The following is a 22,798-nucleotide window of genomic DNA, read 5'->3' as shown; positions in this document are numbered from 1 at the left end:
CACCATGGGCCCAGTTTTCCTGCAGTGACATTTTCCTAGGGGATTGGAGTGCTGGCCCCCATCCCCCAGCACCTTTTGCCCCATTTTCCGCTGTGAAATCTCCTGGGAAGGATTTCTTGCTGATGGTTTCAAAATATTTTTGGAACAGAAGCCAAGTCTGTTGCATTCCTTCACGCTGGCCAAAGCCACTCTCAGTTGAAGACCCTGGAGTGAGCTGTTGGGGAATTTGTTTTGCAAGAGTAATTCAGTTTCTGTGCAAACTCCTGTTTTGTTGGGATGTTTTTGCAGGTCAGGAGCTCAGTCCAGGGTCTGGGACCACCTTCCTTGGGTGCAGCACGGCCAGGCTGGATGGGACATGCCTGGCTCTGTGGCCTTTTCCTGCTTTCCCCCCAAGGACAGAGGTTTGCTGGTGTTGTGCCTGTCAGACCCCACGGCTCCCTGAGCTCTGCATGGGCAGAGGGGCAGGATGGGGCCTGTAACTGCTGCTGTTTGCCAGCAGGACTCAGTACTGGACACAGCTCTCCCAGAGACAAACAACACAGGGCAGGGGTTCAAGGATCCTGACATGAATTTTCTCAGGAGGGAGATAAGTGATGCATTTCACTGGCTGTTGATCATTAATGCCTTGCTGCCTGCTCAGCTGTGCTGGGTGCTGCTTGGGCACCCTGTGCTGCTGCCACAGGCACTGGCAGCTGTGGGTGACAAAGATGCAGTGCCAGCAGTGCTGGCAGGGACAGCAGAGTGCAGCTGGGGTGCAGGGGGTGGCCATGGGCACTGCAGGATGAGTTCTGTGCTGGGCTCTGCACCCACAGCTGGGGTCTGATGGGGCAGGAGGGATGAACCCAGTGGAGAAGTGCAGTCCCTATTTGCAAAGGTCCTTCAGCCCCCCAGGAGAGATCAGAAGAACACAACTGGCAGCCAGGAGCATCCCAGGCCTGGCTCTCTGGGACTGCAGGGACCTCCAGGAACGGCTTTGAAAGGTTCCCATTATGCAAAGTTAAATTAGCCTGGCAAATGAGGAGGGGGGTGGGCAATCTGCCCTCTGCTCCATGCACCCAGTGCATGCTCCTGGGCATCCTCACCATGCCCTGGTGGTGCATGGCACAGGGGGAGGGTAGAGAGTCCAGAGCAATTGTCAGGCCTGGCTGTGGCAGCTCTGCAGGACTGTCACACACAGAGCGTGGGATCGTGGAGCAAGGGCTGTGGGTCAGTCAGAGCTGTTGTGCTGGATAGCTGGAAGAGCCAGGGCTGCAGGATCCCCCTGAGTGAGGGGATGGTGCTGGGCTGGGAGCACTGCTCTCCACGTGCCCTCAAACCCTGTTTTCCCCTTTTACGTAAGCTGTTCCAAACATGTTTGTTACAGCCCCCTGGTGATGTACCTTTGGAAAGAGTGGTTTTGGGTCCAAAGATCAGTGCTGGGACAGTGACCTGCCTGCTGCAAACAAGACCCTGCAGAGTATAAAACCCCAGTGGCACAGTGGAGCAGGGGACAGCCGGAGGCACGCCGAGGGCAGCAGAGGAGGATGGAGGCCAACATGAACCTCCTGCATGATGTGGGCATCCAGACCACACACTGGCTGCAGCAGCGCTTCCAGGGCTCCCAGGACTGGTTCCTCTTCATCTCCTATGCTGCTGATCTCAGGAATGCTTTTTTTGTCCTCTTCCCCATCTGGTTCCACTTCAGTGAAGTAGTGGGCATCAGGCTCATCTGGGTGGCTGTCATCGGAGACTGGCTCAACCTCGTCTTCAAGTGGTGAGTGGCCCCCAGCCAACACTCCCACCTGTGCTGGCACACCTGGACTGATGTGGGTGCTCTCAGCCCCAGCTGGGCAGTGACAATGGTCACTCCTTCCCAAGCCATGCAGTAACAGCTCTCCCCCTCTGCTCCAAGCAGAGATGGAGCCTCCTGCAAACAGAGCCTCCCATCAGCCAGGGCTGTGGTGCTGAGTGGGGGGATCACAGAGCCCCTCAGTACAGGAGACAATATTGACTTGCTGTCAGGGCTGGGGATGGGGACATGGGCAGGCAGTGTCAGCTGTCAGAACCAGGCAATCAGCTGGGTGCTGTGTCTGTCAGGATGCCCTGCACCACTTGTGGGTCCTTTGCTTCTTCCATCTCCCAGGACAGATCTAAAGCTGCAGTTGTGCCCTGGACCTCCCCAGATCCCTCTCTTTTCTTTTCAGGATCCTCTTTGGGGAGAGACCATACTGGTGGGTCCTTGACACGGACTATTATGGAAACAACTCAGCACCAGAGATCCAGCAGTTCCCTCTCACCTGCGAGACTGGCCCTGGTAGGGTTCCCTGAGCCATGGAGGGGCTTGCAGCCAGGGGCAGGGGGTGCTTGCCCATGGTGACCCGAACAAAGAGGGGGTGCTGGCCTGGTGCTGGCAGCCTGCAGGGAGCACACACCCCTGCACAGCTCTGCAGAGAGGCTGCTGTGCTGCTGAGGACACTGCAGGGGAAGGAGGCAGGGCAGCCCCTGCACAGAGCAGACCTTGACCCCTGGTGAAGCTGTGGTTGCTCAGCACAAACCCCTGTGGGTGCTGAGCTCTGGCCCATGCAGAGCCTGACCTGGGTCTCTCTTCTTGCCCAGGGAGCCCATCTGGCCATGCCATGGGTGCAGCAGGCGTGTACTATGTGATGGTGACAGCCCTCCTCTCTGCTGCTGGGGGAGAGAAGCAGTCAAAGACGCTGGGATACTGGTAAGCTGAGGGCCAAAACCACCTGTGCCAGGCAGAGGTGGCTCCAGCACTGACAGGCACAGCCAAGCCCATCAAGGCTGTGGGCTGACAGCTGGGGTCTGCAGGGGCACAGGCTCAGCCAGGCATTGTCTGGAGTACATGATGGCAGTGTCACGGGCAGTGCAAGCTGACCCTGGCACCCACATGGCCACCTGTCCTCACAGGGTGCTGTGGACAGTGCTTTGGATTGGGTTCTGGGCAGTTCAGGTCTGTGTCTGCATGTCCCGAGTCTTCATCGCCGCTCACTTCCCCCACCAGGTGATTGCAGGGGTGTTCTCAGGTGAGTGTACCAGACCCCCCTCCCAGTCCCTGCAGCACCACTGTGCTGGACTGCAGCACCTGCAGCACTGACCAGTGCTCCCACTTTGTTACTGGCAGGAATGGCTGTGGCCAAGACCTTCCAGCACATCCACTGCATCTACCACGCCAGCTTCCATCGGTACCTGGGCATCACCATCTTCCTCTTCAGCTTCACCCTGGGCTTCTACCTGCTGCTGTGGACATTCGGCGTGGACCTGCTCTGGACGCTGGAGAAGGCACAGAAGTGGTGCAGCAACCCTGAGTGGGTCCACATTGACACCACTCCCTTTGCCAGCCTCCTCCGGAACCTGGGCATCCTCTTCGGCCTGGGGCTGGCCCTCAATTGCCACCTGTACCAGGAGAGCTCCCGGTTAAAGCAGAGCCAGCAGCTGCCCTTCTTCCGCCTGGGCTGCATCGCTGCCTCCCTCCTCATCCTCCACGTCTTTGATGCCTTCAAGCCTCCCTCCCACATGCAGCTGCTCTTCTATGCCCTCTCCTTCTGCAAGAGAGCGGCCGTGCCACTGGCCACCGTCGGCCTCGTCCCCTACTGCCTGTCCCAGCTCCTGGCCACACAGCACAAAAAGGCTGCCTAAGGCACCCCAGGGGTGGCTCAGGGGCAGCTGCCAGGCCCTGGGTGCACCTCAGCCACTGGTTCTGCACTGGGAGCAGACCGTGGAAGTTGGGCCGGTGGTGCTGCTGGGTGGCTCCCACAACACGGACCCACAGTGCCAGTCCCGCTGGGCTGGGCTGGCTGATGGCACAGAGGGAGAGCCCTGCATGCCCACGACTGCCCTGCTGTCCCTCCTGCACCCACAGCTGGGGGGCACCTGCCCAGGACCCAGCAGCAGCAGAGGGAGGTGCTGCACTCCCTTGCAGCTTGTGGGGACAGGCCACCTTGTGCTGCAGGGCTGGGGACAGCACCACGGGCAGCAGGGCTGTCACCTCAGCGTGTCTGGGGTCTGCTGAAGAGGCAGCTCTGTGCCAGGAATGGACAGACTGAGACATGGAGATCGAGTGCCAGTGTGGGTGAGGGACCCCCAGCCCTGGGACGTTTGGTGCTCATGCCTGTGGTCAGCGTGGGGGGCACACAGGCATTGCATGGAGCTGTGCACACAGCACAGGGGGTGGCTGGGGTTGGGCACAGGAGGTGTTTTATTAAAGATGAAGGCTGTTTAGCTGGAGAGTCTGAGTGTCCTGCTGGCCAGCACCAGGGGATGGGGGATCAGCTCCTGGATGCAGGGTTGTGCCATGGCCTGCAGATGGTACAGGAAGGACATTTCTCCTGGGGGCTGAAGACATGTTCAAGCCACTGGGAAGGGCACTGCCCAGTGCCCTGGGTCTTTACCTTTTGTCCTGAGCTGCAGCTGAACACTGACAGCACAGTGGGGGCTGTGAATAAACAGCTTTTTGTGCTGTTTATCCAAGGTTTCTGGGTGCACTTTGTGCCAGGAACAGGGACAAACTTGTGTCACCTCACTGCTTACAGAAATGAGCTCAGCTTTGGGACCAGGTGGCTCAGCTGGGGCTGTCTGAGCCCCCAGGGTGTTGGGGACAGAACTGGCACTTGGCCATGGTGTGGGGTTGGGGTCATGCCCTTCCCACCTCAGCACCCCAGCCCAGTGGTCACTCAGGAAGTCCTGAGGGCTCAACCTGCTGCCCTCCAAGCTGTGCAGGCTGCACAGCCCAGCTAAACCTGCTCAGGAAACATCCTCTCTCAGTCTGAGATAGTCCAAAATACACAGGGAGGTGCAGACACTTTCTTCCTGCCAGACTCTGTGCATGTGCAGGATCACTCCCAAAGCACCAGACCCTGCAGCTCTGACCCACACCCAGTTCCAGGCCTCACTGGTGCTCCCTCTGTTCTGGTGCCACCCCAACAGCTCAGCCAAGGCTGTGGCCATGCACCAGTCACAGCAGCCATGGGTGGGAACCCAATTTGCTGGGGCTGCTTCCATCCCCACGTTCGTGACAGATAAATCCTTAGAATGGAGGTTTCTTTTATTCTGTTTCTCTGATCATTACCAACACCTGGGGTAAACCTGTCCCACCATTTCTAGCAAAAAGGGGAAGGGTAAATTCTCAAACTACCTGTTGAGCCCCGTTGTGGCTCCACAGCGCCCTTTAGTTCCTCCAGAGGAGACTGCAGCAGCTCCAGGGCCTGCCTGGGCAGGAGAGGTGAGCTGAGGGAACACCAGGGACAGCTCTGCCTGATCCCGAGGGAGTTTACAGCTGCATCAGCTCAAGAAACTCTCCATGGTCAAAAAACGACCACTAACAACTGCACCCCACCAAGGGAAAGGGCTTGGTACGTGGTGAGGAATGATCTCCTGCTTGTGGGGTACCTGCTCTCCCTTCCAGCTGCTCTCTGCTCTTGCCCAACCCAAGGAGTTGGGGGGAGCAGCTGCCTCTTGCTTGAGCGTTCATGCCAAGCAACTTCTCCTCAGCAACTGGAACTGGCACAAAGCAAAATGCCCCAAAGCACTGCCAGCAGGAGGCCCCTTCTGGGTTTGGGAACCCTACAAAGTGGTTAACTAAGGACTACTTTAATCCTTGCACCATTTGTTCTGACAATTGAGCCCTTGCAGCAAAGCCTTGATGGCAGATCCCCTCCCCATTTCCGTGAGCAGCCCACGCAGAGCATGTGCACACCAGCTGTTGGGTTCAGGTCTTTATTCTCTGGTAGAGGAGCTAGTGGAGCCTATGCAAACAAATATAAGACAAACCTACTTTGAGAATTGTTTCTTATGCTCCAGGGTTTTGATGGCTAATGAATTCCTGGAGCAGAGCTTGCACTTCTCCTCGCCGGCTCATCTTGGCTGCCTTGCCCTGGAAGCGGCCGCGCTTCCCAGCTCCTTTCCCTCCCAGCAGTTCTGCCACCCTGCAGCAGCAACACCACAGGCTGGAGCCCAGGCTGCTCCAGCACACACAGATCCCTGCCTGGATCACACTGTGCAGCTGCTCATCATGTCTGCAACATCAGAATTCTCATTCGAGTTAAACAAATCAAAAAACGTTACCTGGGACCTAAATTTTCAACTGCTTCAACAGGTCCAGCTAGAAGGAAGAGTCCTGCTTCTTTTTCATCTCCCACAGTCAGGAATAGCAGGGTTTCCTGTGGACAGAGATGGGCTTTGCTCCAGATAAATCAGTGCTTTCCACACTGGCCAGAGGACACAAACAGCAAACTGGCAATTCAGAAGTCTATGTCCATTATTGAGACTGAGACTGTTTGGGGTATCCCAAGTTAAAAGGATACAGCTGGCAGCTGAACTAGGTGATTGTGACTGAAACTTGCTGTTTTTTCAATTCCACTCCTACCTAATCCTAGCCTAACCTATTTCAGCCAGTGAGGCTCTGCACAGCTCTTGGAGGCTCCTCTCCAGGGCTCTGAATTCTCACTGTTGAGGACTGCCCTGCAGACTGAGGCTGCTGGGGACAGGTAACCTCAGGTACCTGTCAAAGGAACCAGATCTGCAGATGATAACTGTGGTAGGAACAGCAGCCTGGCCAGCCCCTGTCTGTGTAAAACTGGGGTGAAAAAAGAGTGGTGTCAGTTTAGTCTGCATCAGCGACTCACCTCTGTCCCAATCTCATTAGCGATGATGTTCATAAATTCAGAATCACCCTCTTTCCTGTATGGATGGATTAAAAAAAGACTTCAGAAAGAAGCAAAACCCCCCTCTAGAGTACAAAATCTCAATCAGAAACCAAGTGCCTGATCAGGGATTTTGGCCTCTTGCTCTTATTTGTCTATAGATGTAAATCCTCACTGGGCACTCCTTTAGGAATCATCTAAGTGTTATCTTTAAGAAATACAGCTCCCTGGTTTTATTTGAAAATGTCAGGTGCAGAGGGAATTAAATGGACACAGTAATTTCTCAGCTACAGCACCAGAAGAATTCAGTGACTGAATTATAGATTCCTTTAATTACACAACTTTGCAGCAGGCCAAGGCAGTTTAATATTCTGTTTCCTTTACATTCTTCCTTGAGAAAACAAGCTGCTCTCACAAGGTGTGAGAGATCCAGCTGCCATAAAACCTGTGGGATACTGTTGGCCCCTCTTCCCTGGGCTCCCCCATACCTGTGCAATACAAAGAGCTGCTTTGGAGCAGGTTTGCTCTTGAAGTCCCGAGCTATCAAAACAGCAATGTCTCTGAGCAGGTTCAGGTTATTCTGAAAGAAAAGAAAATTAACTGTACTGCAACTGGAGAACTCAGTGTGAACACAGTTGTGTTCCCAGAGCTTTGAGCACTTTTCATAAAATCCACAAAAATTGAAGCCAATGATTTGACTCCTAGTTACCACAACTAATGGTCTACAGGAAATAGTGACAACCCACTTTTCCCAGCCATTCTTGTACCTTCTGGAGCAGCTTCACAGAGCTCTGCAGTCTCTTCACAGCCTCCACGTGCTCACCTGGTCCATTTCTGAAAGAAATGGGAGACTTTGGATCACCACTCTGAAGGACAGAGGAAGGATTTCCTAAAGGAGCAAAACAGGCAACATCACACACAGTCCCACAACATGCACTCTGAGGCTTATGTGGTATCTCTCAGGAGGAGGAGTGAAGATGAAATAACAGAAGAGGAAAGGGGATTACTTGAGCAGGGAGGTTAGAGCCTTCTCAGTACTGTGACTTTGTTCAATTGACTTCAGCACTCTGTTTCCCACCAGGAAAACCAAGTTGGTTTTGTTCTTTTTCCCTTTTTCCACGCCAAGGAGTTTAATAACCTTAAAAAGAAAATCAACCTGGTCAGAACAGCATTTGGTAATTCACATAGGTGGTCAGTTCCTGCCAGATTATGCCCTGTGGTGAATTTTGACTCTCTGCTAGTGAAAACAAATTGATTAAAATCAGCCATAAGGTCAACATACAAAAAAAAGGGATGGTGGTACAATGGAATTTATGCAATCTTCTAGCCATGGGATGTACTCTACAGGGCATCTGGATGTATCTGCTGGGAAACAGACTCCAACCAATGACTGAGAAAGTACAAATACTTAAAGGCAGTCTAGGATTTTATCACCATTTCCCCTGCACAGATTTCTCATCCATGATGAACAGTCAAAAAAGCTTTAAGCTGAGGGAACATGGCCAACACTCCTGGCAGTGCAAAAACATCACTGCTGTACACAGGGCCGAGTTCTGCAACAAGGAAACAAAATCACCGTGGCACCCAGCCTGTGTGTGACCCTCCTGGGGCTCCCTCAGCCTGGGGTTCTGCCACCCCCTTCCCCATCAGCACAGTCTGGAGCAGCCTGTGGATCCCAGGGACCCTGGCTGTACTTCATACGGAGCGTGGCTCCCAGAGGCAGCCCAGCTGCAGCAGCCCACCTGGAGGTCACTCAGGTTGGACACGTGAGTCCCACAGCACAGGTTGGAGTCGATGCCTTTGATGTCCACCACCCGCACTGGCCCCGCGTGGTCATCGGGCAGCCCCCGGCTCCTCACCTGGCAGAGGAGAAGGGTGACAGAGCAGGTGACATCTGTGCTCAGTTATTCCATTAATACCATCAGTTCTCTCCCACTACTCACTGTTTCAACTTCAGGGTCATCTGCAGCCAGTTCCCTCACTGTTACAGGGACCCTGTCCCGGATTTTCTCGTTCACGCTCTCCTCCAGGGCCTGGACCTGCTCTGCTGTCACCACGGGGGTGTCCAGCTCAATGACACCGCGCTGACGGCCCAGCTCCCTGCACCAAGGAAGAACATCTGCTGAGACCAGCTGGGAGGTCCCTTTGTGCAGCACCAGCATCCCACTGCTGCCAATGTGGTGACTGAAAAAACAGAGATTTCCCTCCTCTCCCTGTTATGTTCAAAGCACCAGGTGGAAACCAAACACTTAAGGAGGACAAGACAGAGCAAACACTTTTACAGCTTCTCTCCAGGTCAGCTTCTCTCCCACAATGTCTGAGCTCAAATGAAACATCCAAATTGCTTTTGGTGTTTCAGTGCTCAGGCTCTGTGCAGGGTAGCATGGTGGAACATGCCAAATGGGTGAAAAGGAACCTTCATCCTGCTCACCATGAAGTTGTCTTGAATCCAAACATCTGTTCTGCAATGGCACTGATGAGATGCTGTCCTGGAAGAGATGTGCAAGCACTAGCTCTGAGTGCCCCTGGCATTTCCAGTCAGGCTGTGTATTTCCTGTTGACATTCTCCACGACAGGCGAGTGCTGAGGGGCTCCTGCCAGTGCTCAGGAGCAGCAAGGAGAAGCTCTGGCCCCGTGAGTTTTCACTCCTGGCACTGCAGCACACGCTGGGGCTGCAAAGCAGGCTGAACTTTCTCTTCCAAACCTGTTTTTGGTGCGTTTACAAGACAAGGAGAGCTCACAGAGAGACACGTGCTGCCCTCAGTTGTCCCGAGAACAAACTGTACACACAGAGCTGGCGGATTTTCTCCCTACCCTAACCGGGATGGGGACACGGTGTGCACTGACCGCCCCCCTGCCCCACCGGCACGGCCCGCGGGGTGCTCCGTGCGCTCCCCGGTACCGGTACCGGCACGGACCTGAATGCTGCTGCATGTGGTCGAAGCGGCGCTCCCAGTCCAGCGACAGCTGCACTTCAGCGCCCGGTTCCAGCGCGGCCGGCACGAAATGCACGGCCTCGGCGCCCCGCCGTGTCACCCGCAGCACCGGCACGTCCCCGATGAGGCCGCGATCGTCCGGCTGCGGACACGGGACATCAGCGCCGCCGGTCCCGGCCCGGCCCCCGCCCCGCCCTGCCCGGCCCGTACCTGCCCGCCGCCCTCGGGGAAGAGGATGGTGTCCTCCAGCACCACCTGGAACCCGTGCACCGGCTCCCCGCCGCCCTCGGGCCGCAGCTCGGCCGCCCGGCACGACACCACCCTGGTGGTGAACTGAGACAGAGACGGCGGCGCCGTGAGGGCCCGCCCGGGCCTGCCCCGCGCCCCGGCCCCGGCCCGACGCTACCTGCCGGGCCCAGCTGTCCCGCTGGCACCGGAACACCATCGCGACCGTTCGGCACAAGCGAGCCGGGACTGGCGGAGGGACAGGGACACGGACACGGACAGGGACACGGACACGGAGCGGCGGTGGTGGCCGCCGTGCGGCGAGCGGGCGGGGCCTGCACGGGCACGCGCGGGCGCGCTCCCGCCGGCGCGCGCGCTGCCGGGGCCGGTGCGGGTGAGCGGCTCCCGGTGCCCGGCGCGGCACACGGCACACGGCTGCGGCAGTTCACGTTTATTGCCCCGTGCCCCGCCAGGTTAGCCGGCTACGGGAGACCGGACCGCGTCCGCCGCCCAGGATCGGGAGCGATGCCCGCGGCGGCGCTCGAGCTGAGGCAGCTTCGCTTCCTCGGGGAACCCTGCCCGCGCTGCTCCCCGGTGCGTGCTACCGGGGCACCGGCTCACTCCCGCGGCGTCCCCAGGGGCCTGGGCATCAGTCATCCTGCGGGAGGGAGGAGCGAGGTGCCAGGGACGGGGCCGAGACCGGGCCGGCCCCGGTGGCAGCGGGTGGCACCACCCGGTTGTCCCGGGGAGCGTTTCCAAGGGACAGGCTGCCCGAGGGGTGCACCGGGAGGTGCTGCCGGTGCCCCGGAGCCGGAGGAAGGCTGAGGCTGGGTTGTGTTGGGCAGGACATCAGGAAGCAGCTGGTACTTACATCCAGGTCATCCATGGCTGGCGGGGGGCCTTTTTCTGTCACCTTCTCCAGCATCTGGATGGGAAACAAACATCTGGATCCCCAAATTCCCGGCGTCCCTCCATCCCACACACCCATAGGATGTGCACATGATCCTGAGGCCGGTGGCCCAGCTCACCTCTGCATACTGTTCCACCATGGCCCTCTCCACCTCCTCGTCCCCTTCCCAATCTCGCCAGTTGTCAAAGTCCACGGAGAGCCAGGCTGGCTGTGGGCACAGAGAGCAGCCCCTGAGCGGGGGGAGCAGCACTGCAGGGACCTGCAGCCCAGGGGCAGCTCCTGCACAGGCGAAGGGCAAGGGCAGGAAGCAGGAGTGTCCCTTTGCCTGCAGGCACTGGTCCTGATCCTGAGTGTGTCAAGGAAAAGAGGTGCCACATCCTTCGTGGAGGGCAGAAGTCTGTGGGCTAGTGGTGATTATCAAGTAGGGCTTTTTGGGAGCTCTTGGGATCCGCTGTGGAAGCCTCTGTGTGTGTCCTGGGGGCAGGTTGGTTCCTAGGAGGCATGAGGTGCTGAGTGGGGATAGCACATGCACTGAGGCACCGCACACACCTTGATGTTCTCCTTGGTGATGCGCGGCCAGGCCACTTTCTCCTTCCACTTCCTCATAAAGCACGTGATGGAGCGGTCAGAGCGCTTCTCCCGTGAGTCCTGCCAAGAGATTGGGGTGCCTCAGGGTCTGCCAGGCTCCTCTCTGCTCAGCCCTGTGCAGGCTGCGGGGTCACAGAACCACAGAGACAGGTTGTTTCTGGCTCAAGGCAGCAGCGAGAGTATGAGCCCCAGGGCTCGTGCTCTCATGATGGGCAGCATTCAGTGTTAAGCAGTGTTGTTAAGCAAGACTGCACAGATTGGCTCTGACTCTGAGCCAGACAGAGGCTGTCAGAGAACAATTTGTTGGCGGGAAACCTCACCTTGGAGTTGACTCTGGCGTACAAGTTGATCTCGTTGTAGAACTCCACACCGTCTGCATTTTTGCAACTGCCAAAACATTATAACAACCAGGCCTAGGAGAGAGCTGAGGCCACGCGTGCTCTCCTCTCACAGAGTCCTCCCTGTCCCCTGAAGCACCCCCAGAGCAGAGCAGAGCCGTGTCGGTGGGCAGGGCAGCGGCAGCTCACCTGAACACCAGCCGGTGGTCCTCGATGACCACCTTCACGTCCGTGCTGTCCTCCACACAGAACTCCAGGTACACGTACCGGGGCCGGTCGTACCACAGCGTCTTTGCGGCTTGCCTTGGGGAAAGCAGAGCAGCGGCTATCACCATCACCAGCGGGCATTTCCCGGTGCCCAGCAGTGCTCGGCAGGGCCCGCGGGCGAGGAAAGGGCCCCGAACACCGGCTCTGCCTGTGCCGAGCCCCGGGACGGGCAGAGGGAGCCGGGCGGGTGCCGACCGGGGCTGGGAGCGGACACCGGCTCCATGACTCCCCGCTGCCGTCCCAACGCCCCTGGCCGGGCGGTCGGCGGGGCCCGGCCGGCCTGTGTCCGCTCCCCTCCGCCTGGCCCGGCGCTGCCCGCTGCTCCAGGTCGGAAGCTCCTGCCGGGCGCTGCCTCTACCGGGCACCGGGCGCCGTGCACGGGTTCTGTGCGCTGCCTGTCCCGCCCGGCCATGCTCACCTCGCCATGGCGGTGCCGACCCCGCCCCGCGCTATTTCGGGCCGGGGGCGCGGTTGCCGGACCGGGCAGGCCGTGCCGGGCCGGGCCCGGGGCAGCCAACCCGCGGCCCCGTCACCGCCCCCCGCTCCCCCGGTGCGCGCCCCCGGGGCCGCCGCCGCCGCTTTGCCGCGAGGGGGCGCGCTGGCCCCGCCCGCTCCCGCCCCTCAGCGCCAAGATGGCGGCGGCGTCACGGCGCCGGTAGCGGCGGCTATGGAGGGAGAGAGCGGCTCGCTGGGCCCCGGCGAGCGCTGGGCGCCGGTGGGCGCCGTGTCGGCGGAGGAGGACGAGGATGAGGAGGACGAAGAAGCGGCGGCTACCGGGGGAGATTCGGCGGAGTCGGTGCCGCGGCTGCGGGCCGAGCGGCGCCGGCTGCACGGGGCGCTGCTGGCGCTCGCCTCGCACTTCGCTCAGGTGCAGTTCCGGCTGCGGCAGGTGGCCCGGGCCGGCCCGGCCGAGCAGCAGCGCCTGCTCCGCGACCTCGAGGATTTCGCCTTCCGCGGCTGCCCCGCGCCGCTGCCCCACGGTCTCGGCGCCGCTCCGGTGAGTGGAGCCTTTGCTGGGCATGGCCCGCGGTCGGTGTGTGGGCTGAACCCCGCCTGAAGCGCATTAGGGCGGCTGCGGTCCCGCTGCCGGGAGCGGGTCGGCCGAGCAGCCCGCGGTGCTCGGGTTTGCACGGAGCTCGCAGGCTCCCGGGGACTCGGAGCCAGCTCGCAGGGATGTGCCTTGGAGCCCTGAGCGGTGTGTCACCGCTCCACGCCCTGGTACAGCACGGCTGACTCACAGGATCTGTGATATGTACGTGTTATTTGGCCTCTTTCTTCCTGGATCCTGGCCTTGTGGGACACGACGTGGGTGCAAGTGGTGTGGAGAGGTGCTTCCCCTCCCTTATCAGATGAGGCGATGTAGCTGGTACCTCTGCTTGGTGCTCGCATTTCTCTCTCAGACTGGTTTGCAGTGCTGACTAGTGAAGTACATGAGCTGCAGGAGATACTCCTCACATCACAATCCTGTTCTCTGTGCCTTGCGTATGACAATAAGCCTTCAATTTTATTTACTGATAACTTTTTTTCAGGGTGAGCGAGAGAAGCAGGAGCAAATTGAGGTCCAGAAGGAGAAGCAGAGAGAGTTGATCCTTCAGCTCAAGACACAGCTGGATGACCTTGAGACCTTTGCTTACCAAGAGGGCAGCTATGATTCCCTGCCACAGTCTGTGGTTATGGAAAGACAACGGGTAAGGCTCCCAAATCCTCCTGCTGTATTTCCTAGCCTTTCTGAGTGTCTTACATACTGTAGGCACTCATCAGTCTGTATTTCTCACCAGCAGCTATAGAGTGTCAGGAGTTTGTCTACACACGTGAACCTGTCGTGTGTCTTTTGCAGTTATTTCTGTGCAGTAAAGGTATCTTGTTTCTGAGGGAACCTCTGGGAAAGGAGTTATTTTTTCCTGAAGAATTTGAAGTTGTTTTAAAACCAGTGCTGCCCCTCCTTGTTCTGTGCAATCCCTCCAAAGTGCAAGTTTGCTCCAGCCCACTACTCTGTGCCTCTATGTTAAACATGAATCATTACCCTGCAGAGCTGGATCAGCTTCTCCCCTCTTGTTGGTATAAAAAATTAATTTGATGTAAAAAATTATTTGAGAAAGCTCCCAGGCAGCAGTGCCACATGGTGAAATCACACTGCTCACTTGTGTTTTGCAGATGATTATAAATGAGTTGATAAAGAAGCTGGACATGGACTTGAGTGAAGATTTTGCAAAGCTCTCTCCAGAGGAGCTGCGGCAGCGGGTGGATGCTGCCATAGCACAGATTGTGAATCCAGCCAGGGTGAAGGAGCAGCTGGTGGAGCAGCTGAAGACCCAGATAAGGGACCTCGAAATGTTCATCAACTTCATTCAGGGTCAGTGATGAGTTTTTGAATGAGCAGACTGAATTCCTTTGTAGTTCCCTGATGTAGTCATGAGGAGGAAAGTCACAGATGTTGGGAGATGTAGGAACAGCTTCTGGGTCACAGGAAATTATAAATCTCTCTAAACTGATGGTGAGGAAAAGTATTGATAGAGTGACAAAAGAGGTTTAGAGGGGTCTGAGGAATGTTGACCTTAATACTTGGGATATGCAGCTGAAATTCACAAATATGAAATAATGATGTGAAATCCTTTTTGTAGATGAAGTTGGAGGCTCTGGCAAGGTGGAAGATGCCCAGTGTGACTGTGGAGGCTCCTACAAACCCAGCTCCCGGCCTCCTGGGAACAGAGGTGGGCACTGCTGGGCTCAGCACTGTCAGCAAAGGTCCAGCAAAGCTCCTGGAGCTTTGATGAGCATGAACCAGTCACTGCTTTTTCCTGGCAGCTGCTTTCTGTGCTTTGGCAATCCCTCTGCTGAAGGCCTGTGTCCTGTTCCTTTACCCTCCTTTCATGGGATCCCCAGAGCAGTCACAAATCCTGAGCAAGTGGCGTGGAGGGTGGGCTCAGTCCTCAGCAGGGATCAGGAAGAGACTGCAGATACTTGGTGCAAAACACACTGTAATTTGTGCTCTTCAGGCTCTGAGCTCTGTGAGCTGGGGGGGGATCCAGTGTTCTTTAGAATTTGAGACCTCCCTACTTATCCCTTGAACCTGCTGGAAGTACAGTAATATAGCATGAGGCATCTGCTGCCACTCAGAATGCTAACCTGGAGGGATTTTCTGATATTTGCTCTCTCCTTTGTGTGTATGAACAAGCAGAGTTGTTGACTCCCTAATGAGAATATGTTTTTCTCTTTTCTAACCTGGTCAGTGAACCCAGAAGATGCCAGAAGGATGCAAGAAACGGGCCTGCAGCTCATGCGCCGCGTGCTGGCCGTGCTGCAGATCTTTGCTGTCAGCCAGTTTGGCTGTGCCACGGGTCAGATCCCTCGCACTCTCTGGCAGAAGGACCAGGACAACCAGGACTTCTCCCCCTTAATAGAGAAACTGGAGTTGTCGGTGGAGCGGGTGAGGCAGCTAGCCCTGAAACACCAGCAGGCAGAGCACGTTATCTGCTCCTCTGAGCTGCAGGACATTCCCCTGGGCGGCAGAGACGAGCTGACCCTGGCTGTGCGCAGGGAGCTGACCCTGGCCCTGCGGGACCTGCTGGCCCACGGGCTCTACGCCTCCTCCCCAGGCATGAGCCTGGTGCTGGCCCCCATTGCGTGCTTGATTCCCGCCTTCACCCCCTCACCGCAGACCATGCACCCCTGGGAACTCTTTGTCAAGTACTACAAGGCCAAGAACGGACGAGCCTTCGTGGAATCCCCGGCTCGCAAGCTGTCCCAGTCCTTCGCCTTGCCCGTGACGGGAGCAGTGGTGGCCACCCCCAAGCAGAGCCTGCTGGCAGCCATCCACACGGTGCTCACGGAGCACGGCCCCTTCAAGCGCAGCGCGGACTCGGAGCTGAAGGCGCTGGTGTGCATGGCGCTCAACGAGCAGCGCCTGGTCTCGTGGCTCAACCTCATCTGCAAGTCTGGAGCTCTCGTTCAGTCTCACTACCAGCCCTGGAGCTACATGGCCAACACCGGCTTCGAAAGCGCCCTCACCCTCCTCAGCCGCCTGAGCAACCTGAAGTTCAACCTCCCAGTTGACCTGGCTGTTCGGCAGCTGAAAAACATCAAAGATGCGTTTTGATGTGTTTTTATTGCCGTTCATCCATTTTTCCACTAGTAGGCAGCTGTTGGGCTCAAGAAGCCTGGCTTTTGTAAGACCAAGTTTGTCTCTTTGGTATTTGCTTTTAGGGAAATCTTAAGGTCTTGTGTTGTTGGCAGTGTGTTGTCTGCTGGAGGCTGCAGGTTGGGCAGCAGCGCCTCACCCTGCCCACTCCCTGCTGCTCTGGGGCCAAACTGCCCTGCCCAGTGGCCAGTGACAGTTCAGGGCTGGGGGACAGAGGCCTGGCCACGGGGACTGCCCATGGGATGTGCAGTGAGCTCCTTCCTGGTTGTTTCTCACAGTTTGTGCTCTACACCTTGCACACACACGATCCCTCATGGAGGAGGGATCTGGCAGGGTTTGAGGCACCTTGGGGGCTGTCTGACCTACCCCGGGAGGAGGAGATGAGGGCCGGGCCAGAGGTGCCCGGGGGCTCCTGCAGCGGCTCTGCACTCTGTGTCCCTTGGGCTGCCGGGGCGCGTTGTCCAACGGACCCAGCTCCTTGTTCCGGGCTTTTGTGGGGCCTCAGCGCCGCCCGCTGTCCCGCGGGGTGTATTAAATACCGCTGTACTACCTGTGGGCCGAGCTCGCCGCTGTCCCGTGTGCTCTGTCCGTTACCGGCGCTGGGAGGGGGCGGGCGAGGTGGACACCCGGCGCCGCCGTGCCCGGGGAGGGCAGAGGGGGGCGGACACCGGCACCGCCGTGCTAGGGAGGGGGCGGGCGAGCCGGACTCGGCACCGCCGTGCCTCGGGGTACGGGGGAAGCGGACACCGGCACCGCCTGCCTAGGGGAACGGGAGAAGCGGACACAGCACCGCCGGGGCGGGGGTGGCTGAGGCGGACATGGCACCGCCTGCCAAGGGGAACGGGAGAATCGGACACAGCACCGCCGGGGCGGGGGTGGCTGAGGCGGACCCGGCCCCGCCGCCCGGGGCCGGCAGCAGCTCCCGGCGGCGCGGCGGAAGTGACGCAGGGTGTCCGGGTAAAACCCGGGCGCTGCCTTCCATTTGCCTTCCGGCCCAGCGCCATCGCAGCGGAGCTTCGGTGAGAGCGGGCGGGCGGGCGCGGCATCCGATGCCATCCGCGGGGGTCGCGGCCGGGGTGAGGGTGGCGGGCACGGGCTGACTGTCGGCTGCTGTCTCCGCAGAGATGGGGAAGTTCATGAAGCCGGGGAAGGTGGTGCTGGTGCTGGCCGGCCGCTACTCGGGGCGCAAGGCCGTCATCGTGAAGGTGAGCGTGGGGCTGGGCCGACGGGGCCGGGGCGAGCGGGAGACCGGCGGGCGGCACGGGCGCGGGTCCTGCGGGGCCCACGGGGCCACGGCTCCTCGGTGCCACCTCCGCCGCGGCCCCTCGGTGCGATCGCCGCCGTCGCCGAGACCGCGGCTCCTCGGTGCGGTCGCCGCCGCCGCCGCAGCTTCTCGGTGCGATCGTCGCCGCCGCGGCCTGTTTGTTTCAGAACATCGACGATGGCACCTCGGACCGGCCGTACAGCCATGCCTTGGTGGCCGGCATCGACCGCTACCCGCGTAAGGTGACTGCTGCCATGGGCAAGAAAAAGATCGCTAAAAGGTCCAAGATCAAGTCGTTCGTGAAGGTTTACAACTACAACCACCTGATGCCCACCCGGTGAGTGCTGCTACCGGCTGCTTTCGTGGTTCTTGTGTTTTCTGCTGAACACCGGGAGTTACCAGGACTGTTAATGCCGTGGCTGAATGAATGTGAGGCTCAGGCTCTGCAGAAGCGGAGTTGGGGTCTGAGGCTGAGTGGAAATATTAATGAGCTTTTGGGATGAGGTATCTGGCTCTTATTTCAACCACACTGATCTTCCCTTTGCTTAGAGGGTGTTAGAGACAGCTGTGAGGGTGTGCAGCTGGCAGAACCATTTCTTACTGTGCCTCAGAGCAGCTCCCAGGCACCACATGGAACAGAGCTGCATATCCCTCAGAAAGGGTATGGCTCCTTTGTAGGCTGAACTGAGACTGCTTTAGCGGTTTGGTGATTCCTGAGCTGAGGAGACTTTAGGAGCTGTAACTCTTTGTCTGGACATTAGAATGTACTTGGTTTTCAGCCCTGTGCCAGGTACCATGCTCCTTTTGAACTGTTCTGCTCTCTGCCAGGTATTCTGTGGACATTCCCCTGGACAAAACAGTGGTCAACAAGGACGTGTTCAGGGATCCCGCTCTGAAACGCAAAGCAAGGCGTGAAGCCAAGGTGAAATTTGAGGAGAGGTGAGTTGGGAGTTCATCTGCTCAGTGGTGTTTGTGCTGTTACTGGTGTGAGGGGTCAGTGTTGCTGTGCTGCAGTCTGTGCTTTTCCAAGTTGGCACTTCCCCCCTGGCTTCTTTGCAGGAGTGTTTGTTGAGTGTGTTCCTCTCACCTGTGTGTGTGTGCACCATCGTGCCAGCCCCTGTGGGGCCTTTCAGGTGCCACAGGATGATCTGACAAGGTGCTGCCAGTTCATCCTCTCTCTTATCACTGGGCTGGGTGGGCCAGGGCAGTGCTGATGCTTTGCTGGGGTTTCTGCTCTTTCTTGATGGTTTTCTGTTCAGAAGCTCCTTCAGAGGAAGGAGCTGTGTGGCCTCAGTGGGACACAGTGTCTCAGACAGCCCCTGAGCTGTTCTCCAAGGGCGTCTCCCCCTGCCACACAAGGTGTCCAGTGGGATGGCTGTGTCCTGTGCTTGTACCCGTTGGGGTGGAAGCTGCCACAGTGCAGGTGTCCTTCTTGAGAAATCTGGACCCTGGCTCTTGCTTCCCTTGGAATTTCATATTTAAAGTGGGCTTAATTGTAGCCCAGGCCATAGAGACCAGGTGAACTACTTCTGGGTGAATTATGTGCTACATCCTGTCTGTCTGGGACAGCTCAGGTGCAGGTTTGGTGCTGTTACCTGCTGGTACACATCCTTTAACCTGTGTGTTCTCTTTCAGGTACAAAACTGGCAAGAATAAGTGGTTCTTCCAGAAGCTGCGATTCTAAGGGTGTAACGAGGTTGCATCAATAAATGTTTATTACAAACCATGCCTTTTTTGTTATTTAACTTACAAGCAGTGGCCTTTGTGGTGTGGTCATGCTTGCTCTGTGTCTCTAAGAATTGGGGAGGGAGCCATTGCAGTCCAGGGGAGCAGGGGCTGGGTCGAGTTGTAAATCCAATAGTGGGGCAGGAATGGACCAGTTAATATTTAGTAGCTGGTCCATTCAGAGTAGTTTATTTCTATATTTAGTAGCTGGTCTGTTTGGAAGAGTTAATACTTAGTAGCTGGTCCATTCAGAAGAGTTTATTTCCATATTTCGTACCTGGTCCATTCGGAAGAGTTAATTTCTATATTTAGTAGCTGGTCTGTTTGGAAGAGTTTATGCCTATATATTTACTAGGTAGTCCGTTCAGAACAGTTTATTTCTATATTTAGTAGCTGGTCCGTTTGAAAGAGTTCATATTTAGTAGCTGGTCCGTTCGGAAGAGTTAATTTCTATATTTTGTAGCTGGTCCGTTTGGAAGAGTTCATTCCTATATTTAGTAGCTGGTCCGTTCCTGGCAGGCCAGGTGGGCGCTCGGAGGGCGAGTCAGGCGGGGTGGGGATGGAGGAAGAGGAGGAGGTGATGGTACCGGACGGAGCTGGGCGGGCCCGGCGTTCCGCCGCCCCTGGGCCGCGGCCGGGGCTGCGCTCGGAGGGGCCGGGGCGGGGCGAGTTCGCGAAAACGAAAGCGAAAGGCGAGAACGGACACGGGGTCCCCGGTAGCACGGACCGAGTGGGGAGAGCGGTCCCGGTGGGCAGGGCAGGGCTCCCCGCGGGACCGGGGATGGATTCGGAGGAGGTGAGGAAGAGCCGAGCCACGGGGAGCGGCGGGCGGGGGGCGGCGCAGCGCGGCTCAGACCCCTCCTGTCTTTAGGAATCCTTCGTCCGGCTGCAGGACGAGGGCCTGCAGAGCCCCGAGCAGCTCCGGCAGGAGATCGAGCGCTGCAAGGTGGGTCCGGCTGCTCCGAGAGGGGTCGGGCGGCCGCGTCCCAACTGTGCGGGGTCCGCCCTGGCCAGGAGCTCGAGTCTTCTCTAGCAGTCAGGGGCGGCAGCGAGGAGCAATCCCATGGAGGGGAGAGCCTGTTCTAGGGTCCAGGCTCATTCCCCACGGGCACAGCCTGTGCCGGGGCTGGTGGGGGTGATGCAGGGTCTTGCTGTCTGATGGTGCTTCTCACAGGAGCTTTACAGTGCTCTGGAGAAAGACCTTGCAGAGCTACGAACGGCCAAGGAAGCTGCAGAGCAAAGGACACAAGAGCTGAAGAAAGAAGGAGAACTTCATAAAATTTTAGAGCAACAGCTGTCTTTAAATGGAGATGAAGAAAGAGCACACCAGGTCAGTGTTCAGTGGATGGCTTAGGTTTGGAAGGGTGGCGGGGGCTGCGTGATGCAGGTCACTGCTCTGAGATCACTTGCCTGGGATCTGGTGGAGGTTTCATGGGAAACACAAGCCTGTGCTGAGAAGTGAGGCAGTGCTGCAGCGAGGGGAGCGCTGTCCTCAAAGGAGAGGAACCAGGACAGAGCTGCAGGCAGTCAAGAGCTGAATGGGCTGGAGCTGTGTGCTCAGAACAGAAGTGTACTGCAGCCCTTTGTGTCCTGGTGTTCCCTACTTCCTGTTCTGTCCTTACTTCTTTCTTTCCCTCCTAGATTTTTGCAATAAGGGAGGAGAACAGCAGACTGAGGATGGAGAAGCAGGTTCTGAAAGATAAACTGGAAGAATTGAAGAAGAGGGTCCTCTGGAATGATCCTGTGATGGTAACAGAGTGTGTGTGGGCACTTGGGTCTGCTGGCAAGGGCACAAGCCTGGCTGGAGAAGCTGCAGGTGAATGCAGCTGGGCACTGGAACAGCTCCTCTGCCAGGGCCAGGAGCTCTGGTCATGGCTTTGGGATTCCAGGCACAGCCAGACACTAGAAGAGACTCTGCTGAGGTTCTCCAGCAGTTTATTTGAGCCATGAGTTTATTTCTAGTCCATGGATTGGCAGGACATGCCCTGTGCAGGGTCCAGTCTCCTCCACGTGCTGTCTCTACTTGTACCTAGATACTGTCTGCCCTGCCAGAAAAGAAAATGATATTTAAGGGACTCCCAGCAAACAAGGAGGACATGAACAAGCTGATGCTCACCCCACTGATCCACTCCCCTCTGCCAGGGGGCTCAGCTCTCATCACCTTTGAGGAGGCAGAGGGTAAGCGTGAGAAGAGCACTGCACTGGCCAGGTGTCCTCGATCATTTTGGAGCCTGCCCTGTGTCCCCTCCCTGTGCCAGAGTTTGGTGCTCCCCCTCTCCCTGCCATGTGTGGGGCTGTGCCCCCTCCCCAGCACCTTTGCTGTGCCGTGTCCTGTCCTGGAAAGCACTGGGCAGTCACTCCCCTGTGCTGGGGGCTCTCCCTGCCCGCAGTGGCCCAGAGGATCATAGAGAAGGGGGAGCACACGGTGGAGCTGAACTGTGGGCAGCTGGAGGAGCTCGACCAGTGCAGAGTGCGAGTGCAGGCAGTGCCCATGGACATCCTGCTGCCATCTGCCCTGGAGGTAGGGCCTGTGGGTCCCCATGCCATGGGGGTGCCCTGGGCACGCTGCTCCCCCTGTCTGAGCCTGCCTGGACCAGGACACTGCTCCCCTGAGCTCTGGGCCAGTCCTGCCCTGGCACTGACTGGCCGGTGCCACCCACAGATGAGGCTGACTCAGAGCAGCAGGAGCATCCTTGTGTCTGACTTGCCCAGCCTGGACATCCCCAAGGAGGCACTGCTGGACAAGCTGGAGCTCTTCTTCAGCAAGACAAAGAATGGGGGCAGCGAGGTGGAGAGCAGGGAGTTCCTGGAGGACTCTGAGCAGGTGGTGCTGACCTTCACACAGGATGGAGGTGCGTGGGGTGTGCTGAGCCTGGGTGCCTGGCAAGGGTGGAGCAGCCCGACCTGCTCTGGGGAGAAATCTCCTGAGAGCAGATGAAGCTGTGTTTGAGGAACAGGGAATGTAGAGTGAGCCCCAGGCTGTCCTGCCTTCCCCAAAACTGTGCTGGTGTGGGTGAGCTGAGCAATGAGCTGGGCAGTGTCAGCCTTGGTGCCTATGCCAGGCACAGAACCGCCCCTGGAGCTGACCTGGGTAGCTCAGGACTTTCCTCTCCATATGCAGTGGCAGAGCCGCTAATTGAAAGAGGACATATCCAGGTGCCCATTGGGAAAGGGAAATACAAAATCAAAATATCACCATGCATGTGTGGAGACATCTCCAACCTGCAGGTAAGGGCTTGAACCCTGTGCAAACAGCATCTCCCAGCCTGGGTGGAGGGAGGACAGGTGGGGGGGCTCCTGAAGCCCCTCTCCCTGTGCTGCCCTGCACTCACCCCCTGCTCTGCCCAGCTCCAGCCCTCCCGCTGCCCCAGGACCGTCCTGCTCCTGGGCATCCCCGATGTGCTGAGCGTGGAGTCCATGAGAGACGCCCTGGAGATCCACTTCCAGAAGGCCAGCCGCGGCGGCGGCGAGGTGGATGCGCTCGCCTACGTCCCCGCGGGGCGTTCAGGGGTGGCCGTGTTCGTGGAGGACACTACGGGCTAGTCCTGGCTCAGCCCGAGGCTGAGGAGCTCCGTGCGTCCGTTGACCCGCGGGCACGGGAGAAATTAAAAGTGTCTGTTGGGAGCACCCACCGTGTCTGTTGTGTTGGGGCCGGGCCGGGCGTTGCCTGAAGGGGCCGGGGCGAAGCTGAGCCCTTCCCGGTCGTGCTCTGAGGGGCCGGGCGCTGTCTGCAGGGGCTAGGGAGAGGCTGAGCCCTTCCCGGCCGTGT

The 22,798-nt window shown here is 58.1% G+C and overlaps 6 protein-coding genes across 6 annotated transcripts; 4 read left to right on the top strand and 2 right to left on the bottom strand.

Annotated features, from left to right (window-relative positions):
• The first annotated feature begins 1,508 nt into the window (after nt 1-1,508).
• On the top strand, nt 1,509-3,636 carry G6PC (glucose-6-phosphatase catalytic subunit). The gene is made up of 5 exons (XM_030966330.1): nt 1,509-1,753; nt 2,184-2,293; nt 2,596-2,704; nt 2,908-3,023; nt 3,122-3,636. Exons 1-5 carry the CDS (start codon nt 1,524-1,526, stop codon nt 3,634-3,636), a joined length of 1,080 nt encoding a protein of 359 aa, XP_030822190.1. The 5' UTR covers nt 1,509-1,523.
• A 2,062-nt stretch (nt 3,637-5,698) lies between these two features.
• LOC115913928 (alanyl-tRNA editing protein Aarsd1-like) lies at nt 5,699-10,151 on the bottom strand. Its single transcript, XM_030966239.1, has 12 exons — nt 9,981-10,151; nt 9,785-9,907; nt 9,557-9,716; nt 9,070-9,127; nt 8,582-8,738; nt 8,381-8,497; nt 7,646-7,776; nt 7,406-7,472; nt 7,127-7,218; nt 6,621-6,675; nt 6,061-6,155; nt 5,699-5,921 (listed from the first exon to the last, which is right to left on the bottom strand). The coding sequence occupies exons 1-12, from the start codon at nt 10,017-10,019 to the stop codon at nt 5,786-5,788; spliced, it is 1,230 nt and encodes a 409-aa protein (XP_030822099.1). The 5' UTR covers nt 10,020-10,151; the 3' UTR covers nt 5,699-5,785.
• Nucleotides 10,152-10,235: 84 nt separating this feature from the next.
• PTGES3L (prostaglandin E synthase 3 like) lies at nt 10,236-12,459 on the bottom strand. Its single transcript, XM_030966316.1, has 7 exons — nt 12,321-12,459; nt 11,825-11,938; nt 11,618-11,684; nt 11,259-11,357; nt 10,828-10,917; nt 10,671-10,724; nt 10,236-10,457 (listed from the first exon to the last, which is right to left on the bottom strand). Exons 1-7 carry the CDS (start codon nt 12,326-12,328, stop codon nt 10,449-10,451), a joined length of 441 nt encoding a protein of 146 aa, XP_030822176.1. The 5' UTR covers nt 12,329-12,459; the 3' UTR covers nt 10,236-10,448.
• Nucleotides 12,460-12,521: 62 nt separating this feature from the next.
• Nucleotides 12,522-16,616, top strand: RUNDC1 (RUN domain containing 1). Its single transcript, XM_030966166.1, has 5 exons — nt 12,522-12,899; nt 13,432-13,590; nt 14,057-14,255; nt 14,524-14,613; nt 15,133-16,616. The coding sequence occupies exons 1-5, from the start codon at nt 12,570-12,572 to the stop codon at nt 15,996-15,998; spliced, it is 1,644 nt and encodes a 547-aa protein (XP_030822026.1). The 5' UTR covers nt 12,522-12,569; the 3' UTR covers nt 15,999-16,616.
• Nucleotides 16,617-16,959: 343 nt separating this feature from the next.
• Nucleotides 16,960-19,030, top strand: RPL27 (ribosomal protein L27). Its single transcript, XM_030966319.1, has 5 exons — nt 16,960-17,059; nt 17,163-17,245; nt 17,472-17,641; nt 18,133-18,243; nt 18,940-19,030. The coding sequence occupies exons 2-5, from the start codon at nt 17,165-17,167 to the stop codon at nt 18,986-18,988; spliced, it is 411 nt and encodes a 136-aa protein (XP_030822179.1). The 5' UTR covers nt 16,960-17,059; nt 17,163-17,164; the 3' UTR covers nt 18,989-19,030.
• Nucleotides 19,031-19,639: 609 nt separating this feature from the next.
• Nucleotides 19,640-22,648, top strand: IFI35 (interferon induced protein 35). The gene is made up of 9 exons (XM_030966292.1): nt 19,640-19,825; nt 19,901-19,975; nt 20,204-20,359; nt 20,671-20,778; nt 21,063-21,207; nt 21,420-21,550; nt 21,692-21,881; nt 22,151-22,257; nt 22,378-22,648. The coding sequence occupies exons 1-9, from the start codon at nt 19,811-19,813 to the stop codon at nt 22,570-22,572; spliced, it is 1,122 nt and encodes a 373-aa protein (XP_030822152.1). The 5' UTR covers nt 19,640-19,810; the 3' UTR covers nt 22,573-22,648.
• The last annotated feature ends 150 nt before the right edge of the window (nt 22,649-22,798 follow it).

Source organism: Camarhynchus parvulus, chromosome 27 (assembly GCF_901933205.1).
Source record: "Camarhynchus parvulus chromosome 27, STF_HiC, whole genome shotgun sequence".
NCBI lineage: Eukaryota > Metazoa > Chordata > Aves > Passeriformes > Thraupidae > Camarhynchus > Camarhynchus parvulus.
Note: the sequence above shows the minus strand (reverse complement) of the source record. Positions and strands in the feature narration are given on the sequence as shown.

Excerpts from the sequence above, each read along its gene's own strand:
- IFI35 (XM_030966292.1), top strand. Across the intron at positions 21,551-21,691 it reads TGCTGCCATCTGCCCTGGAG|ATGAGGCTGACTCAGAGCAG; the intron begins GTAGGGCCTGTG and ends TGCCACCCACAG. Across the intron at positions 21,882-22,150 it reads GACCTTCACACAGGATGGAG|TGGCAGAGCCGCTAATTGAA; the intron begins GTGCGTGGGGTG and ends CTCCATATGCAG.
- PTGES3L (XM_030966316.1), bottom strand. Across the intron at positions 11,358-11,617 it reads ACGCCAGAGTCAACTCCAAG|GACTCACGGGAGAAGCGCTC; the intron begins GTGAGGTTTCCC and ends ATCTCTTGGCAG. Across the intron at positions 10,725-10,827 it reads TGGTGGAACAGTATGCAGAG|ATGCTGGAGAAGGTGACAGA; the intron begins GTGAGCTGGGCC and ends TTTCCCATCCAG.
- RUNDC1 (XM_030966166.1), top strand. The coding sequence starts at position 12,570 with ATGGAGGGAGAGAGCGGCTCGCTGGGCCCCGGCGAGCGCTGGGCGCCG. Across the intron at positions 12,900-13,431 it reads ACGGTCTCGGCGCCGCTCCG|GGTGAGCGAGAGAAGCAGGA; the intron begins GTGAGTGGAGCC and ends ACTTTTTTTCAG. Across the intron at positions 14,256-14,523 it reads GTTCATCAACTTCATTCAGG|ATGAAGTTGGAGGCTCTGGC; the intron begins GTCAGTGATGAG and ends TCCTTTTTGTAG.
- G6PC (XM_030966330.1), top strand. The coding sequence starts at position 1,524 with ATGGAGGCCAACATGAACCTCCTGCATGATGTGGGCATCCAGACCACA. Across the intron at positions 1,754-2,183 it reads CTCAACCTCGTCTTCAAGTG|GATCCTCTTTGGGGAGAGAC; the intron begins GTGAGTGGCCCC and ends TTTTCTTTTCAG. Across the intron at positions 3,024-3,121 it reads GATTGCAGGGGTGTTCTCAG|GAATGGCTGTGGCCAAGACC; the intron begins GTGAGTGTACCA and ends TGTTACTGGCAG.
- RPL27 (XM_030966319.1), top strand. The coding sequence starts at position 17,165 with ATGGGGAAGTTCATGAAGCCGGGGAAGGTGGTGCTGGTGCTGGCCGGC. Across the intron at positions 17,642-18,132 it reads AACCACCTGATGCCCACCCG|GTATTCTGTGGACATTCCCC; the intron begins GTGAGTGCTGCT and ends GCTCTCTGCCAG. Across the intron at positions 18,244-18,939 it reads AAGGTGAAATTTGAGGAGAG|GTACAAAACTGGCAAGAATA; the intron begins GTGAGTTGGGAG and ends GTTCTCTTTCAG.
- LOC115913928 (XM_030966239.1), bottom strand. The coding sequence starts at position 10,019 with ATGGTGTTCCGGTGCCAGCGGGACAGCTGGGCCCGGCAG. Across the intron at positions 9,908-9,980 it reads GGGACAGCTGGGCCCGGCAG|TTCACCACCAGGGTGGTGTC; the intron begins GTAGCGTCGGGC and ends TCTCTGTCTCAG. Across the intron at positions 8,498-8,581 it reads ATGACCCTGAAGTTGAAACA|GTGAGGAGCCGGGGGCTGCC; the intron begins GTGAGTAGTGGG and ends CTCCTCTGCCAG.